This window comes from Papilio machaon, chromosome 4, assembly GCF_912999745.1.
Source record: "Papilio machaon chromosome 4, ilPapMach1.1, whole genome shotgun sequence".
Classification (NCBI taxonomy): Eukaryota; Metazoa; Arthropoda; class Insecta; order Lepidoptera; family Papilionidae; genus Papilio; species Papilio machaon.
In genome coordinates this window covers 1572392-1590673 of record NC_059989.1, presented here as the reverse complement: position 1 = coordinate 1590673, position 18282 = coordinate 1572392, and the positions used below count along the sequence as shown (strand labels likewise).

Here is an 18282-nt window from a genome sequence, read left to right as displayed (position 1 = left end):
TAATTTTACGGAAATTTTTGAATATCGATAAGTAACTGACCGTTACTACGTGCGCTGCCCTAAGTTACTGCGCCCTTGCACTTCGGAAGGGTGAAGCTGAATTATTGTTTAGAGGTACAGGGGTGGAGGAGTGCAGGGTTGCGGGGTGCTTTTAAACCGGGAAACCCCAGCCATTGTGCATAGCCGATTTCCCGCTTCCCGTCATTCTAATATCCTTACATCGCTATGTTGTGGACCAACGGCCTATAGGGTATTGTATAATATAAAAATGAGAATGACACATTCTTTGTATTAAAACCTGAGAGCTTTTGTTGAGAACTACTTAGTGATATTTTCACTAATGTTTAACATAAGTGTTGGTTGGATGTGTTTATGTTGGATCTTGAGAAAAGAAAATGCTGTTACTTGTTCGAAATTTTAATTACGACTCGCCATCTTTTACAAAGGTCATAGATAATTGAATTGATCATAGATTATTGAATCGAGTTTCGTTTAGATTATTGATTACCAGAGCTAAAGACAAGTTCATTCATTAGGTATGCTTGTTTTAAGTTTTGCTGTCTATTAATTGTTTATTTTAATGAAATGATTATCATCTAAATGTTATTAGTTTTGAAAATTTTACATAATATATCTACAGTATGTATTGTGTAAATTCCGAGGTTTACACATAACATCAGTAACAGATTCACACAGTACAATCCACTTAATTCATCAAATATTTAACTACTCAAATTAAAAGTGAAAGTCACTAATTTACTGATTTCAGTGTTTGTATTGGTCGAAACAGTGTGCAATGTTGCGGAATAATTGTTGCCATTTGTACTGGCTTTATTACTGTCTCTGTACCTCTCGTTTTGCAGTCGTGCTGTGATCACTTCCGAAGGGTTCGTGAGTTAATGCGGACTGTAGGGTTGAAGTTTTGTGTATATGTATGTTATTATATGTTAAAATAACTGTCGTGAAAAATACAGTGTGTTATATAAAATATTTCAGCATATACTAAATATTTTAAATTCAGCTATTTAAAGGTTTTGGTAGTTTATATTTTGGGAAATAATTGATATTTTACATGTTTCTAGCATTCATGTTATGTTCTTATTATCAATTGGTAGAATGATAATGTTTTTTCTTGGTGTAATATTGTTTATTTATGTATATAATTAAAAGTTTTCAAATAAAAACTTTCAAAGATACTAAAATGAGGATGACGTAAATTTCAAGTATAAAAGAAGACTTTTATCAAAATGTATATGTCGCAATCAGAAGAAGAAATCAACTTTAATAAATCGAAATTAGAACACGAGCTGTGTTCGAAGAGACTTCTTGTACGATGCGCGTCTGACATTAGTCATTCTGGAAATATGGTTCGTAGCTAAAGCATTGTTCGTTGTACATGAGCCTGTGAATCAATTATAACGAGTTGAGAAGTGATAAGCAGTGTATTCCTTGAATCCGATATTACCCATAGCCGCCCACAAGTGATCTCAATCAATAATAATTCTGATAGCGAGCCACCCCGGCCGTTATCAGAAGTGGGATCCATATCGGTTCAAGTCGTAATTGAGAAAATGGAGATGAGCGCAATTTTTTTCAGTTGGTATTTGTAAAATTCTCCGTGAAATATGACATTGAGAAAAGAAAAGAAATAACATGACGTTTCCGTCCGTCATTAAGGAAAATTATTCCGACTACGCAATTAATTTGGTAGAACGTAAATAAGAAACGTTGATGTGGAAGATTATGATAAATTTATTTGATTTTGTGTACGATCTAGAGGTTTCAGCAACTAAATACGCAAACGAAGTATGCGTGAGTCGCTACGTAGCAGTACGAGGTATACGCATATCGATACAAGTGAGCCGCTAACATAATTTGGGAATCCTATGGCACACAATAATTTGAAGAAAACTATTTCGAAGATAAATTACGAGGAAAGAAAGAAAAATCCAACGCGCATGCGTGGATCCATGACATTATGCTTCGAGAAACCAAATGTCAAAAGAAAATAATTGAAAAAAATATGAAGTTGATATTGCAGAATGATTACGTAAAAATGTATTGCTACATGAATAATAACAAGCTACCTCAGACATTGGTTCAGCATGGGCTTTGAATCATTATTTGGAGCAGCGGTGCCCGATATCCAAAATAACACCTCAAACCAATCCTTGAGTACAAGTCTCAAAATAATTCAATGCGGGTTAATACGGAAGTCCAAAATGATCATCAACAATTAAGAAACGATATTCTAGAACAGAATGAAACGAATTGAAATTGGAAAGAAGGCTTGAAGAGCAAGGTAGACGCAAGGGGTCTAGAGGTCTTCCAAAAGCAGTTGGGTCGTGCAACCTATTGAATGCTTTGAATACATTCTGCGTGAATGTGTGTTCTTTCATATCAACAGTAGTTGGTTTCAACTTAATCATCCGGTGAGCTCGTTTCTGTACTATTTTATGTGTTTTAGCTGGTATGCTATTGGGCACTAGTCGTGACGTATTCTAGTAAAATTCGATAATTTAAAACTATTGGTTTAATGTGTGGCACCAAAATAATAGTTCAATTAGTATTTCGGTTATTTGTGCAATGCAGTTATGTTCGGAGTTATTTAGTGAGTCGGTTATTTTACATTTTGGGATTTTTATTTCTCATTAATCAATAATGTCATGTCAATTTTGTAATTAAAGGATGTTGTTTTCAATGATTGACGTTTCAGAAAAATAAAACTGATTGTCAAAATTTAAAAATATAGCGATTTCTTTGAATGTCAACTGACATAACCTGACAGTTTTAATGAAAATTATTTAAACAGAAATGAATTAAATCGTGTAGCTGTTTCTTAAAAGCGAAAATGTGTTTAGACGTGATTAGATTTAACAGATAGTAAACTCTTCTCGGTCTTAAGTTCAATTAAATTCATTTTTTTGTTTATGGCTTTCCCTTAGCGGATTAGGCCTTCGGTCTTAAGTTGTAATAGTGCAAGTAAATAAATGGTTTGTTGACATTAACTAGTTGAAACGGTTTTGTGTCTAGGACTTAATGTGGGTGTCGCAAAGATGTTAGAATTAACGAGTACAGTTCAGTAAAATCGATAAAAACGGGTTGGCATTGATATTGAATCTTTGGGTTTTAACGTAATCATAAATACGCTTACGAGAATTTGAATCTGGTGCCTAGGAGCTATGCTTGCTAAGAAAAAAAAAAGGACTTAGAGTTTGGTACTAACTGAATGAAAATATGGCATGTAATGACAGGATGTTTTCATTACGAATTTTATTGTTGTTTCTTTACCGATTATTTTTCCTTTACTTAACGTCAAAACTTTAAAATATGTAAATTGTGAATAAGGAAGTTTGACTTCTACTAAATTTAAGAAGTAAATCTTTGAAATGATGTTGTCGACGTTATCGTACGAAATGACATTTGGTGCAGATGGTTTGATTGTTTGAGCCATGTTGCCATGAGTTAGTAACGGAGAGAATTTTGTATTGGAGATATTAATGTCCTTAAGGTCAAACATTCTTACAGTTAATTGATATGATTATTAACTATTCGTAAATCGTAATGATGCGTATGATGTCAGAATAAGACGAGCGGTGTGACACAGTAATCTCTGCGGTTTCGTTTTGTTTTTGCAGATGTACAATATGAAGGAAGTCTGTTATGAGGATAGCACGGGGACGTGCTAATGTCAGTATGGCCGAGACTGGCGGGTTTAAGCCACTGCAGCAGCGTCTGCGTGGCAGCGGTTGGTGGATACCAGCGACGTTTGCAGGATTGCAAAGCTTGATGCAAGATAAGTCGAGTTGATAATGAATTTGGTGATATTTAGTAAAGCTAATTTGTAACAGAAACTCGGGTAAAGATCTCTATCGGCCGTATTGTGTTCGACCGTACCAGTAGTTATTACGTCGTAACCGTAGCCCTGTGGAAATCGGTATCTCTTGGGGCAGCTCAAGTAGTCCGTGGGTGAGCGGTGCGCGTTCTACTCTGGCGGAGGTCGGGGTCAGGAGGACCGGTTTGTGTGACTGTCATGTCACAGGGTGACAGGCAGGGGTCTCAAGGACCATGGTGTGGAGCTGTCACATCACAGGGTGACGGGCAGAGGTCTCGAGGACCGTGATGTGGAACTGTAACGTCACAGGGTGACGGGCAGAGATCGAGGTCTGGAGGACCGCAGTGTGTGTGATGCACTGACCTCTATAAATGGACAGGCTGAAGATGTGATGTTTTGTGTATTTGATTTTTGATTTTCGTTATTTTGGCGTTGACTGTATTGTTGGTTGGTAGCGGTGGTGATGATTCAAACTAATAATAGAAATAGAATTAACTGTTACTACCGTGAACATGCGCTTTTAGGGCAGAACTAAGCAAAAGCTATCATTTCCAAGCAAATAGCCTATCCATTTGTACAGATCCGTGGTGTGATATCACGGTAACACACGTGTTTGGTCGGCCGGAGAGCCGTGGAGAGATTCGGCGGGAGAGCCGTGGTGAAAGATTCGGCTAGAGAGCCGTTGAGTGAAATTCGGTCGAGAGGCCGTGGCGTTAGAGATCTTACTCGGTGGGTTTCTGGGAGATTGGGAGTAACTAACGTTGTAGAGTATTTAAGTTGATTTTTACGGCGGTGTCCCGTTAGATAACAGAAGTTGGGCCAGGAGTGGCCGAGCGTAACAAAATATTTCCTTGAGTTAATGTTCACATGCTAAGAGCACACTGAGACCGGTGTTTGCAATCTAACATCACCCGAGGACGGGTGTTCGCAGGACGGCCGTGTCGCAATCAGAAGAAGAAATCAACTTTAATAAATCGAAATTAGAACACGAGCTGTGTTCGAAGAGACTTCTTGTACGATGCGCGTCTGACATTAGTCATTCTGGAAATATGGTTCGTAGCTAAAGCATTGTTCGTTGTACATGAGCCTGTGAATCAATTATAACGAGTTGAGAAGTGATAAGCAGTGTATTCCTTGAATCCGATATTACCCATAGCCGCCCACAAGTGATCTCAATCAATAATAATTCTGATAGCGAGCCACCCCGGCCGTTATATATAAAATTTCCGACCAAACAAAAGGATTTCCCTCTTCAAACACCCCGTAAAAAGTTCCAAGGGGCCTTCGCTCCGGCCGTGCAATATTAAGTTGCAAATTGTTCCCAAATATTCACTAAGCTGCTGAATTAAAAATTCATCGTGGACCCTCCAGTTTCATAATTTCGACCAATGTAAAATGATTCATACAGTACGTAATACCTATTAATAATGTTGCCAATCGCAGAGGTCTTTGTTCTTGGTTTTTGTAGGGATTTTCCAAAGCAAGAATCGAGTACAAATATTTAAAATATTTCATTAAACTGACGTATTTCTTCCGCTCCCTAACGTGCAGCGCAGTGATATTAGATAACTCCTTTGAATTCAAGAGATGTTTTCGTATTGCGTATCCTTTTTATTGTTTATACGAACATTCAGACTATGTAACGTTAAGAATAAAACCGACACTGTGCCGGTGTATCGGCACAACACTAGACCTACTAAAATAGCAACGCTTACGTCCCCTCACTGCTTCTAATATATGATTTAAACTAATATAGTCTGAAAGCAGGTACTAGAAATGGAGATGAATTGATTTATTTTAATAATATAAAAATAAATGAAAGAATGGAAACTGGTCTTGGCACTGATTGTAGAAAGACGTAGCAATAAATAAAACGCGGATAATTATTATCTACTAACCTCTACCTATACCTCTAATAAAGTTGTGAGTGTTTTTTTTTTATTTCAAGCTTATTAAAAAATTGGTATAGTAGTGTCGTATTTGTTCATTATTTTTATAACTGGCCAGATATTTATCACATCTCTCAGTTGCTATAAGTGAAATCTAACTGATATGCAGGTATTTTCGTTTCAATTGGCTGCTGCTTCTTTGTTCGTTCCCCTCATATCAACGTCAACGTTATCTACAAATTTGAATGGTGAACGCGAACGTGAATTTTGATTTTTCCATTTCCCGTCACCGCTGAATGATACCTGCCTACCTCCTATTGTGTAGATGTCCTTATTTTTAATATCAGCTCTAAGAATTTTTGCATTGTCGGTCGCATATTTCAAGGTTTGTTGTGTATTTGTAACCAATTTTTATTTTATTTGGGACAAATTAGTTTTAAATCAAGATGTACGATTTATATTAAGCATTTTTTGAACCAAATTGTAAGAAATACGTTTCCCCTTATTCTAGCCCAGCTCTATATAAACGCGTATCGTAGATACGCGGGCTTCTAATCGGCTTTTCTCCCACCATACAGCGCACTTAAGCACCACTTCGTAATAAGAAAATGACCGAACCATTACGCAAAAACATCGCACCCCCTTTCAAACACACGCCGTCGTTCATAATCCTTCAAAGAACGTCCAGTTACGGACAAACCAGATCAAAAAGATCCTTTCATGGTCCAAACAGTTCAGCAAAATAGGAAGAACACGGGGCTGCTCTTAGGAGTTCGGGAGGTCTAACTATGTTGGTTCGTGATCGGTACTTTCGCAAATTAATTCCTCTATCTGCAGGGGCAGTTATAATCCAAAAATGATCGCCTGTCTCCCTCTGCCACGATAAATGCTCTTTAATGTCACCAAACGGGCAGACAAGTTGGGGACCCTACTACGGTTTAGAGTACTATCCTATATCCAAAAGCTATCAGCTAAAACGAAATAAGTAACGTTTCTACTCTATCTTTAATAATTAAAATCGTATCTTAAAATATACCTTTTAAAAAATAAGATCAACCGTAAAGGGTTTTAGAATTTAAGATAAGCTAAAGAATTTGAATTAATTTATAATATAAAAGACATAAAGATGAATTGAGTGTTTTTTTCGGAGGCGGTTAAAAAGAGATTAATGCTTGTGAAAATGTATTAAACTAACTTATAGTAAGCAAATAGTGTGCATGAAAGTAATGATTAATGTAGAACTGACCTCAAGAGCTGATGATAAAGAGGCTTTCTCTTGCTTCAGTATTTCCACGCGGCTCTTGTATTGAAGCAGAGATCGGACTGTCTCCTCCATTCTGTAACAAGGAGTAAAGAAAATTAAGGCTATGCCTACAAGAAAATATATGAAGACAAAAGACCATTTCTACGACGGAACCGAATCGTATCCTGACGGATTAGAAAATAATTTTTACAAACTTAGTTAACAGTTAGTGATAATTCTTTTTTTGGACGAAATTAAAACTTAGCTTTATGCCATTGTACTTTTGTGTGTTAAAATTTCCAGCAGTTACTAAACGCAGTCTTTTCATCGCGACATAAAATATGCAAATCTGTTTGCTGGGATTATTCGGCGCGGATTCGGCCGCCGCCATTTTGATCCTTCTCTGTAATGAAGTACACTCGGAAGATCATTGCGCCTTTTGTTGCTTCACGGGGCTTATTGTGCTTATAAAAAAAGTATCCTTTCAATTGAGGAGGAAATTAAAAAAGAAGATAAAGATTATCTCAGAAGAATACAGATTAAATGAAAACGTATGCATGCAGATATTCTTTAAATTATATCTCAGTTCTAACAGTTTAGAAATGCTCCAAAAAATATGCGTATAATAATGTATTGACTTGACATATCGTTCTAATTAACCTAATGGGGCAGAGGGCGTCCTCAGTCCTCTCGCTTTATACTGGGATTTACGCTTGGTCTTGGACCATGTGAGGCTGAGCGTTTTGTATCACATTATATCCGCCCCCACTGATCGCAAACGTTTGTTCCAGCTAGTCATGCTTCCTTGTTCCTAGTATACTAATGTATTAATTAATTTAAAAAAAATTAAATTCGTATGTGGTCGCTTTAGTGTTTTGTTTTTTTTTTATAGGAGAAAGGGCATATCGAGCAGGGGATCGTCTAATGTTTAATTCGACGCCCATGGACATCCGAAATAACAGAGGAACCGCAGATGCTTTGCCGGTCAAAGAAATATCGTTTATGATAAATTACACATATACATTACACTAAAGGTCATTCTTAGTGAGCAGTTAATGACGGAGTTTAACAGTGATCAAGTATCAAGAGTTTTCGAAATATAAAGAATGTCATCCATACTTCACACATCATTAGTGACTGCCATCTGTCGGCGCTACCGCTGTAACAAAGTCTGACGTGTCAATCTTACTTCAGTTGACGTGTTTGTTGTACACTGTTGATAGCTTTGAAGTGTTAATATAGGCGGAATGAGAACGATGTAGTTTACAGACCTACTAAATCTTCATGTTGGTACCCGTTAGGTAGTATTATGAGCTATAATTTTATTTATTGTATCTTTTTAAATTTAATTTTAGCACAACATTTGTGACATTATCATAGTTCCTTTATGATATATGTTACTAATCTTACTAATATTATAAATGCGAATGTTTAGATGGATGGATGGATGTTTGTTTGAATGGGGGTGAACATAACACCTCAACGGATCTTGATGAAATTTGGCTTGGATACAGAACATACTTTGAAAGAACACATAGGCTACTAATAGTCTTTTTTTTAAATTACGCGCGGACGGAGTCGAGGGCGACTGCTAGTTGTTAATAAAATTAATAAAGGCTTACTAACCAAGAGACTTAAAATTAGATCCTACTCTTTACTTTGAAATATGATGAATAATAAAGTATTTAATAATATTTGTTTACATCATAAAACAAAACATTATAAATGTCTATGGCTCATTTCTTAATTTAGTAAATCCCCGTTTTACTTTAAACCACAAAGCGGGGAGTCCCGCTCTGTCGGCTTAAAAGATAATTCTACGGTAGAAAACTCCACGCCCGTGATGATTCCACCCTCCTTAATTATTAATACACCGTTGAAAGTTCAGATTACAGTATTAAAGAAAATGTTATTGACTTGATTATGGCCAGAAAGAATTTTAAGGTGCGGACTTTTTAAATTTAACTAATGAGCGAACGCAATTAGTATTATTGTTATTACTTTACAATAGAATTACTAACTGTTAGTGTTTGAGACCAAAACCTCTGTATGCCCTAATTCCTCTGTAAAACATATCGTCATCCCTGTCATTGTCTTTGGCAACACTGAGACAACAATATGTTTTAAGCCCACGGTAAGATATTCCTTTAAAAATTATATTAAGTATTGGACGTATAAATCTTTAAATAAATACATTCCTTAGCAATTTAGTAAGTGTTATGAATATAAAAATCCTTTAAGAATGTCAATTTCAGATAACCTAATCGCAAAATTCATTCCAATGAGCTTGTGAACGAATGAATGAACTTTTTCAATAACTCCGAATAAGAATTTCAAAGTCTATGGACGCAATTTGTTTTTTTTCAATATGGCGTCGATACGGTCTCCGATCGTGTTTAAAAATTAGAATTGTAATAATATTCTTTTCTCGATTTGAAAGTAAAATACGTTAAAGTTTTCTTTCAAATTTGTATTTCGTTAGATTTATTTTATTAAACATTTGAAGAGAAAATTACAATTATATGAAGTGAGCTTTCTATTACAATTTTATAGAAAACGTAGAAATAGGATTTTAATTAGACATTCGGTAATCGACGGATCGCGTTTATTAAATTAATTTATCAGTCTATAGCTTATACTTTAAGGATTTATTGGCGGAAAATATTTTTAATCATACACCTAAGGGCCTCCATAATTCAGTCTGGGAACCTTCCTCGCAAATTTCCCACGTGTAAAATCTAGGAGAATATTTTTTTTGTTATGAGGGTCGATAGCCCTTGCGGCGTTTATTACAGTATAATTTAATGTTAACTTTTTTTGTACGGACGGTGGTTTTTTGTAGTAACATCGTTTTACTGCCTTCAGTCACGGAAATGTATCGACCGGACTGTTTGACTGTCCGAGTAGTTTGACGAAGTTCTGTGATGGTTCGGTAGTCTTTGTTGACTAATTTATTTGCGATCTGATTGGGTGGTTTTTAATTTGTGAATATAGCGTCTGTCTTAATTATTTTTATTAAAAAGGCTTGTGAGCTTTTCAATTTTAGGATATACATATGACCGTATGCTAAATAATTTAATTTATATAGAAAAAAAAATATAATTTAAATATGTGATGTGTTTTCTCCATTGTGTTGCCAGGCAATTAAACAAAGCATAATTGATAGCTGGTAACACAATTCAACATGGCGGCCACAGCGTTACCGCCATCGCGACAAATCACCTCATAGCCGACCTTCGGGCCAGATGAACGACCATAAATCTCATCTATTAAAACCTGTGCCCACTGCATTTGACGGTCGTCTAATCTATGGTCTGTGGGCGTGGTTATTCATCGTTTAACGACGATAACAAAGATTAAGATATCTTAATCTATGAAATAGAAAAGTAATTTATATAACGGAATAATTAACGAGACGATAATTAAATTTTTTTGTTATTGCTTATACTTGCTTGGTGGTTAGGGTTAGGATATACTTTTTGCTTAAATTTTATTTTCTTTTTATTGCAAAGATGTCAGAGATCAAGTACAGAGTAATTGATATTTATTTTTACTATGGCGCGTTAAATAAACATTTACTTAACCTATTTACTTTAAATTATTACATACTTAATTTTATTCAAGTTAAAATTTAATTTTACCAACGTACATTTAATTTAGACTAAGCACACGTGATCTAAAACGATTGTACCGCTTACTGCTTCTAAAATGGACCATTTCAATCCACAAATTAGCCTAAACGTGTTGTAGATGGAACGTAAACCGGCTAACACAACGCAATGCGGTATTAAATTTCAAGCTAGTGCGTTAGTGCTGGCCTGTCGGGGATAATGGCAAATGATTTCGTCGTTTATGCTAATGCCGGCTTAAACATCTGGTTAAATACTGAATGATTTAAGAGGGTCCGCTCCGATTGTTTTTTAAAAAGCTTTTTTTAGGTGACGGATTATTTTGCTTTATTTTTTATACTGCCGCATTTATTTAGTGGTTAGTTAAAGAGTAAGGTTATTATATATTATATTATAGATATATGTAATATATATAAAAATGCTTATGGAGTTTTTTTTTTCAAAAAGGAGAAGCCAAATTATTTAAAACAAACTGATAGGTGAGGCCTTTATCTTTTAAAAAGCAATTCCCATTTCTTCGCATAATTTACGAGACGGCTGTTCCTTGGCACAACAACCCTCGGATGTGAGAACTAAGGGTGTCTACTCGCGACTCTAAATTTTTAATACATTGGATAAGTGGGTCGCGACACACCTGAGGTATTTTAAGGGAAAATACGTGTGAAAGTGGTGAAAAAAAATTAATGTTTTGTAAAATAGATTTTTTATATTGTGAGAGAAAAGGAAAAAAAAACTGTACAAACAAAAACAAAATATGTACATACAATTTTTTTCTTATATGAAAATGCTGATGTAAAATCAGCAAATACCATTACCAGTACCCAATTAAGGGGTCTCTGATAACAAAAGGTATAAGGTTCAAGGGTCGCGGATTACATAAGATGCATGCTGGGCTCAGATAGAGTTAATAATTTGATGTTTACGTAGGTAGAGTACACACACCCATGTCCCTTCTGTACACTTATAAGCAATAGTTGCAACACTATATGTTTTAGTTACGTAACTAGTTAAGTTTAGTTCAAGATCCTAAATTTACATAAATAAGACAAGAATGTATGCGTAGAAAATTGAATATTTCAAAAACTTTATTAATCTATATATTTAAAAGAAATTCGTGTTAGTTACACCATTTATAACTCAAGAACGGCTGAATCGATTTGACTGAAAATTGGTTGGCAGGTAGCTTAGAGCCAGGAAACGGACATAGGATAATTTTTACCCCGTTTTCTATTTTTTTCCCGCGCGGACGGAGTCGCGGGTAAAAGCTAGTGAGAGATAATAATAACGTTTAAAAATATTAATATAGAAAGCAATAAGGGAAAACTATTTTCTTACACATTTTTAATTGGCATATTAGATAATACTAATAATAATAAATGTTTATTTCAGAACACAATTATACAGATACTAGGTCTCGCCCGCGACTCCGTCTGCGCTGAATTTAAAAAACTTAATAAGTAGCCTATGTGTTCTTCCAGACTATATTCTGCAACAGCACCAAATTTCATCAATACCCGTTCAGACGTTCCGGAGATACCTTCCATCCATCTAAACATTCGCATTTATAATATTAGAAAGATTAGATTAGTTGAGGCATCCTTTTAAGTAGTACATACTTGTGTCAGGATGCTCCGTTCTTCTATAGCATATAAAATATATACTTTTTATTAGATACTTTCGTGTATGTTATTAAGTTTGTTAAATACATAACCAATTTAAATATATTGTAGCCAATAATTTATAATTAAAAAGCGATTTTAAATAAACAAATTTTAATAATTAATTATAATTATAGACGTGTAAATAACATCAATACAATAGCAAGTGGCAAACACTGCATTGAAACAAGTGTAAATCCATTTTCTGACATAGAGGACGCTTTTAGTCGGGCCATTCGCTGAGCCACTCGAACAAGAGGCTTGCTGATGGAGTGCCACTGTTAGCGGGCTTCAGTTGTGGCGGTATTTTAAGGATGATTTGTTTGACCAGAGACAATTTTTTAATATTATTATTTTACTTTTTAAATATTACATTTAAATAATATTATCTGTGACATATTCTTTTTAATAAATCTCTTGGTATAGGTTTCAGATACATAATAATACCCAGAGGAAAAAAAGGATACTAGTATAATTTCACGAGTTAAGGAAATATTTTTCAAATATTATGCAATTTTTACAATCTTACTAATTATACTATTATACATGCGAATGTTTCGATGGATGGATGTTTGTTTGAAGGAATCTCAAGAACGGCTTAATGGATCTTGATGAAATTTGGCACAGACGTAGAACATAATCTGAAAGAACTCATAGGCTTATTGATTTTTTCAATTCCGCGTGGACGGAGTCGCGAGCTACAGCTAGTTTATATATAAAATAAGATAAACATAATTTTTGTGTTTCATTTATTACTTCGAGTGGGGAAAAACGCTGCAGCTTATGAACCCGCTATAAGTAAAACCTTACCCTATTTCCGTTTGCTTTCAAATGTACTTCAACTAGCTGACTCTGCGCACGCCCGAGGAAATTGATGTGACGTTAAAGCCCGTTAAAGTGTTTCAATACGAACTGAATGTGTTTAATTTTTTTCTTTTAATGGAAAAGAAAATAGCAATGGCCAGTGTAAACATACAGACACTGTGTGGCGATTTATTGAGTGATTGCTACTTCATTTATTTAAGAGTCTCTTCTTACCGTAGGATTTCACTGCAGTGGAACTTGTATTAATAGGAGAACATAATTATGTCTTCCATTTATTTAAGCAAACCAACTTACAATATGTATTGTAGACTGGACAGGACAATAGAGTTCTACGGTTACATTATCAGTTGAAAGATGTTTTAATTAATTATAGTAGTTTCTTATTTTCCGTAATATCGAGTAGAATAGAGTGTGGAAGGCATTGAGGGGATGATAATGAGTAGAAAGTTTAATAACTTACTTCTTAATGTCTATGAAAGCTTACAGAATATAGAGTCCTTATTCTAAAGGACTACGTAGTACAAAGTCCCCATTTTAACATGATCCGAGACATTTATTTTCTAGAAGCTTCCCTAATACATTCTCTGAAACTGTAGGTGTCTTTGTATACTTGTTAGCTTACAGTGGAATTAATAAAAAAAATGTTGTTTTGCGTCAAAGATAAGTGTTAAAAGTTATATTTTAAAAGAGGTTTGACTAATTATGAAGAAAATGAAAATGGAAAATGTGTTCTAGAAGATTTGGTAACATACTGGCTAGTTTTTATTGACTACTTTAGTTGCTCATATATTTTTTCGCTTCATATCTACGATATTGAAAGATTAACGCAAGAAAATCAAACCCTTATAATAATATGGCGGTAGATTCCAAGTGTTACAAATGCTATAAATTAGCTGAAATAACGTTAGCGGTCGGCTATTTACGCTATTAGCGTGCTAATAGCTAATAGCGGGCGATATCGGCGACCGGTGGGCGATATTGCGACCGACCAGATGTGGGTAATGTCCCAGGTGCGAGGTTCGACCGGTCGGCTTAATCCAGAGATAAACTACGCTGTAAGTACATTCGTTATTGATGAGTATGGTATTCAACGAAATAATATCGAAAATGGGACACAAATGCGAATTAAAAAAGTATAAAAACAATTTTTTTATTTAATAATTATAATCTTTTAAAGGAAAATTATTTTTGTAAGCTAGAGGTAACATTTAGTGCTTGTGTATTGCGAGGGAATATTATGGAAAAATTAAGAAGTTTTTTTTCTGGTATATAACAAAACACGATTTATTTTAACCTCATATTTATATTCAAGTTTGAAATTTGACTAAGTTTTCATATGTAAAGTTAGGGAACATAAATTAAACGGTTTAATTTACAGTAGTGCACTGGAAATTCAAGTGCGCACTACGTTTAGATCATTTCCATAAGCGCTCCGATTGAGTTAAACGCTCGGATTAATCCTGCACATGATATATGGGCAGTTCGTTACTAACTTTAGAACTATAGCATTTGAAAAGTATTTTTGATTATTTAATTTTATAGAATAACGTCATAACGATTATTCACAAATAGTTTCTCGTATTAAAAACTATCTTCAGATTTTGTAGAGTGCTGTAATAAAGCTCCTTTCTTTACTTCCTACTTTACTTATCACGGAAATTTTAGAAATATCTCAGTAGTTATGAAAGAAAAAGGAACAGAAACATTTATTATTTGTTCAAGAGAATAGTGAAACCGCGTTCTCTGCTGACAATAAAGTATTGATAAAACAATAAAACTGTGACTCGTTTGAAATTAGGTCGTGAGATCAAAAACATTCGGAAGTTTGTCGGAGGCAAATAAATACAGCACAGTTATCGTCGGGGTAAACGACCTCTGGTAATCTTTTCAAATACTTTAGCAGTTAAACCGTCTTCAGGTAACATTAGTACTTCCCTCATTGTTATTTCTCGAGCCGTGAACTTTGATCATTATGTCACTTTGAAACGAATTCAAGTGATGGTATTCGCAGAACGAATGAACGAAGAACATCTGTTCTGTTGCAAAAAGATATTTGTTATTTAACCATCATTTTTCTTAGTTATAATTGTCATATGACGAATAAAAACTAGACAAGTACATAGATAGAAAATTTCCAAGTAATAACATTCAGGAAAAAAAGACTCAGCAGAATTTTGGCACCAAGTCTAAGTCGTCATGTTAAAAACTACGTCATAGTATTCCTTAGCAAAAATTAACGCATTGTACGCACAAATGTACCAGATGATCGCACACCGTTTCTTATTAAATTTTGGGGCACGTACTGTCGTTTTCTTAATATGTTTTATTGCTGAATCCACGAGTTATTTGGCGGGAATTAAAACAAGGGCGCCGCCATCTTTGTTAGAAAGTTCTCGAAGGATTTTCCACGGTAATGAGAGGAACGTGTGATGTCACAGCGCTTAGTTGAATGTGTATTACTTTAGGAAATTTGTTCACATTCGTCTCGACAAAATGAACCTTTTCTGGGTAACTGTTTTCATTAGAGTAACGCAGCCTTCGAGGCTTAAACTGTGTGAGTTATTCGTCAATTTCTTGAAATATTTCGCAAGTTTTAAACTTGAAGTGTGATTTGTTTTAACAATTCTCTTGCAAAAAGCGTTACATATCAATAGCATGACTGTATTTAATACGTAATATTTATTTAAGGCGCTTTAAATCTCTATACACATTATATAGAATAATGTGTTGGTTATTAAAAAAATAAGTATCTCCCTTCCCCAATAATATTTATTAGTCAATACTTGTGCAATAAAAATACTGTGAATAAAATTTTACTTTGTTTTTGCTGAACTACAACGTTTCTAAACGTACTGGTAGCTGATTCTACCAAATAATTATAATCCCATCACTCAATTCTCCAGGATTGGATTAACGTCTTAGTCTTCCGGTTAATGCGCCTGGTGGGGCCATTAAGGGTTATTTATGCAAATTACATCCCTCCCCCCTCGCTGCAAGCCCCGTCAGGCTTTCATCTATCATCGGCTATACGTCACAAGCGTCTGTCTGTTAACTTTGTAAGGCTACATGTGGTGAGTTTTAAGTATTCAATGATCTGAAACCTTAAAATAATTTTTACAGGATGTATTAATATCGAGTGATACATTCAGGTTGGAATTTTAGTAAATCAATTTTCTAGTGACAGAATTTTTGAATTGATAATTTTATTATCTGTTTCCCACGATGTTGAAAATATTACAAATATTACAAAATAATAGTTGAAGAAGAAAACATTTTAAACAGAGAATAAATTACATTACCTTCAAAAACAACATAAAAGCTCGCGCAATCCATTAAAAAGCTTTGTGTCAATGTAGTGACGTCATTGTTCTTTTATGATATATAGCCCCGACAGGATAACGTTTTCATACCTCGCAAAGCAACTTTAGACTTTTCGCGCTCATTTCTATAGAAGCCTTTTAACTTCAACAACAATGGATTGGGGTCAAAAGGCTCGACTTACAATAGCTCGCCCAGCTTACAACACAATGTTCGGGCGCTTGTCTCGAGTAGCTTCGAGTTCGGGATCGCTCTTTAAAAAATCAACTCGTAAATCTTTCCCTTCCTACAGGGAAATAGAAATAGTAAGCAACTGAAAAATATTCAATTTAATAAAACACATTGTAAAATTAGCGGTTAAAACCACTCTTCACTTTAAAGACAATGTTTTGCGTGGTTAAGTTCATGTACGTAGCACGCTACGCATTTCGTAGCCGTAGGAGCTACGGCGTAGAACGCAAAATACGACTTAAAAATTAATGTTTAAAATTACTTTTAATAACTACTAATTAAATTTCGTCAATTTTTTTTATCTCATTTACTTTCTAAAAGAAAAATGATTTAAACAAGTAAGAAAACTTGTTTGATAGTTGGGGTATTTCTATCAATAATAATAATAATCCATCCTGCCTTGTGTAGTAAAGGATGTCTCCACATGTGCTGATCATTGAGCCCCACCTCACCGGTTGATAATATATCACTGCTTCCAATAACGTGCAAACGTAATGCCACGGATGTGTGAATTTTACTGTGCACATGGATACGGTATATTCGTATAAATTGAGGTATGACTATTTATTATTTCAATGTATTTATTTGTAAAGATAACTACATAAAGCATAACAATTTAATTAGTTTAATCTGTTGCCTAATTTTGCAAATTATTCATTGAATTCAATTCCCATTATATAATATATCATCACGAAGTGTTCAAAACGTACATATATAAAGCGTCATTGCTTTTTTATAATAATGATCAAATTATTTTAAAAAAATCATCAAGTTTCGTGAAAGTGAAAAATTAATATTTTAAACAAAAAAAAATGCCAGGTCCATTTTCAACCACAGCTGTGTAACAGTAATACGTATTTTCTGTGTGGGAATGAGCAAAATTGTATAAAACGCTCCCCACTTGTCAGGTGAGACGTTTATTTCCACTGCAATATGTTATTTTGACGGGAAACTTCTTCGTAATTTACTACATAATGTAGACTTAAGTGTTTTGGTATCACTGAACATAATTTTATGTGATAAGCAACTTTTTTATTGACTACATTCATTATGTTTTTTTTTTCCAAATGTATACTGGAGTAACTTATAATTGTTAAATGCTAAAATGCCGTGAATGTGGGTTTTTGTTATTTTGTGTTCTGAACGTTGTATTTCTTTATGAATATCGGTGCCCACGATACAGGCTATGCCTTCGGCTTGGCAGCCAGAACGGCGGGTTTTACAACAACATGTTGGTTCGGATCTGTCTCTGCCTGCTCTTATTACAGCAATGCTAAGCAGGACTGCAGCTTGGAGAGCAGTGGCCTCCTTTTGCGAAGCCTTTATGCAGAAAAAAGAGGCGACTGAGAGAGCTCGAGAGAGGGCAAATCCCGTCCGGGGACGTCGCAGACGACCTCGAAATGGTCCGCGTTGATGGGATTGTTGATAGCATGATTGGCTCTTGGGGTCTCCGGTACATAGCGTAGGGGCACTATGCACCAACAGAGGGGCTCCGAGGAGGTAGAAGATTGTTAGGGAAGGGTTACTTTCGTAGCAAAGCGCTGGGGGGCCGCAGTTGCGTTCCTATTTGTAGATCCCGTGACTCCTCGTTAGTGCTGTGGGCGACCACCGTGGGGTTTTAGTCGGTGCAAGCCCGACATAACTTATCTTTACC

The 18282-nt window shown here is 35.0% G+C and overlaps 1 protein-coding gene across 1 annotated transcript in view; it reads right to left on the bottom strand.

Annotated features, from left to right (window-relative positions):
* The window catches only part of LOC106718512, a 281801-nt gene that overhangs the window by 12885 nt on the left and 250634 nt on the right, over positions 1-18282 (bottom strand). The window contains exon 5 of the mRNA XM_014512606.2: positions 6971-7061. Coding sequence (XP_014368092.2) covers positions 6971-7061 — 91 coding nt within the window. The remainder of the gene's footprint in view (positions 1-6970; positions 7062-18282) is intronic.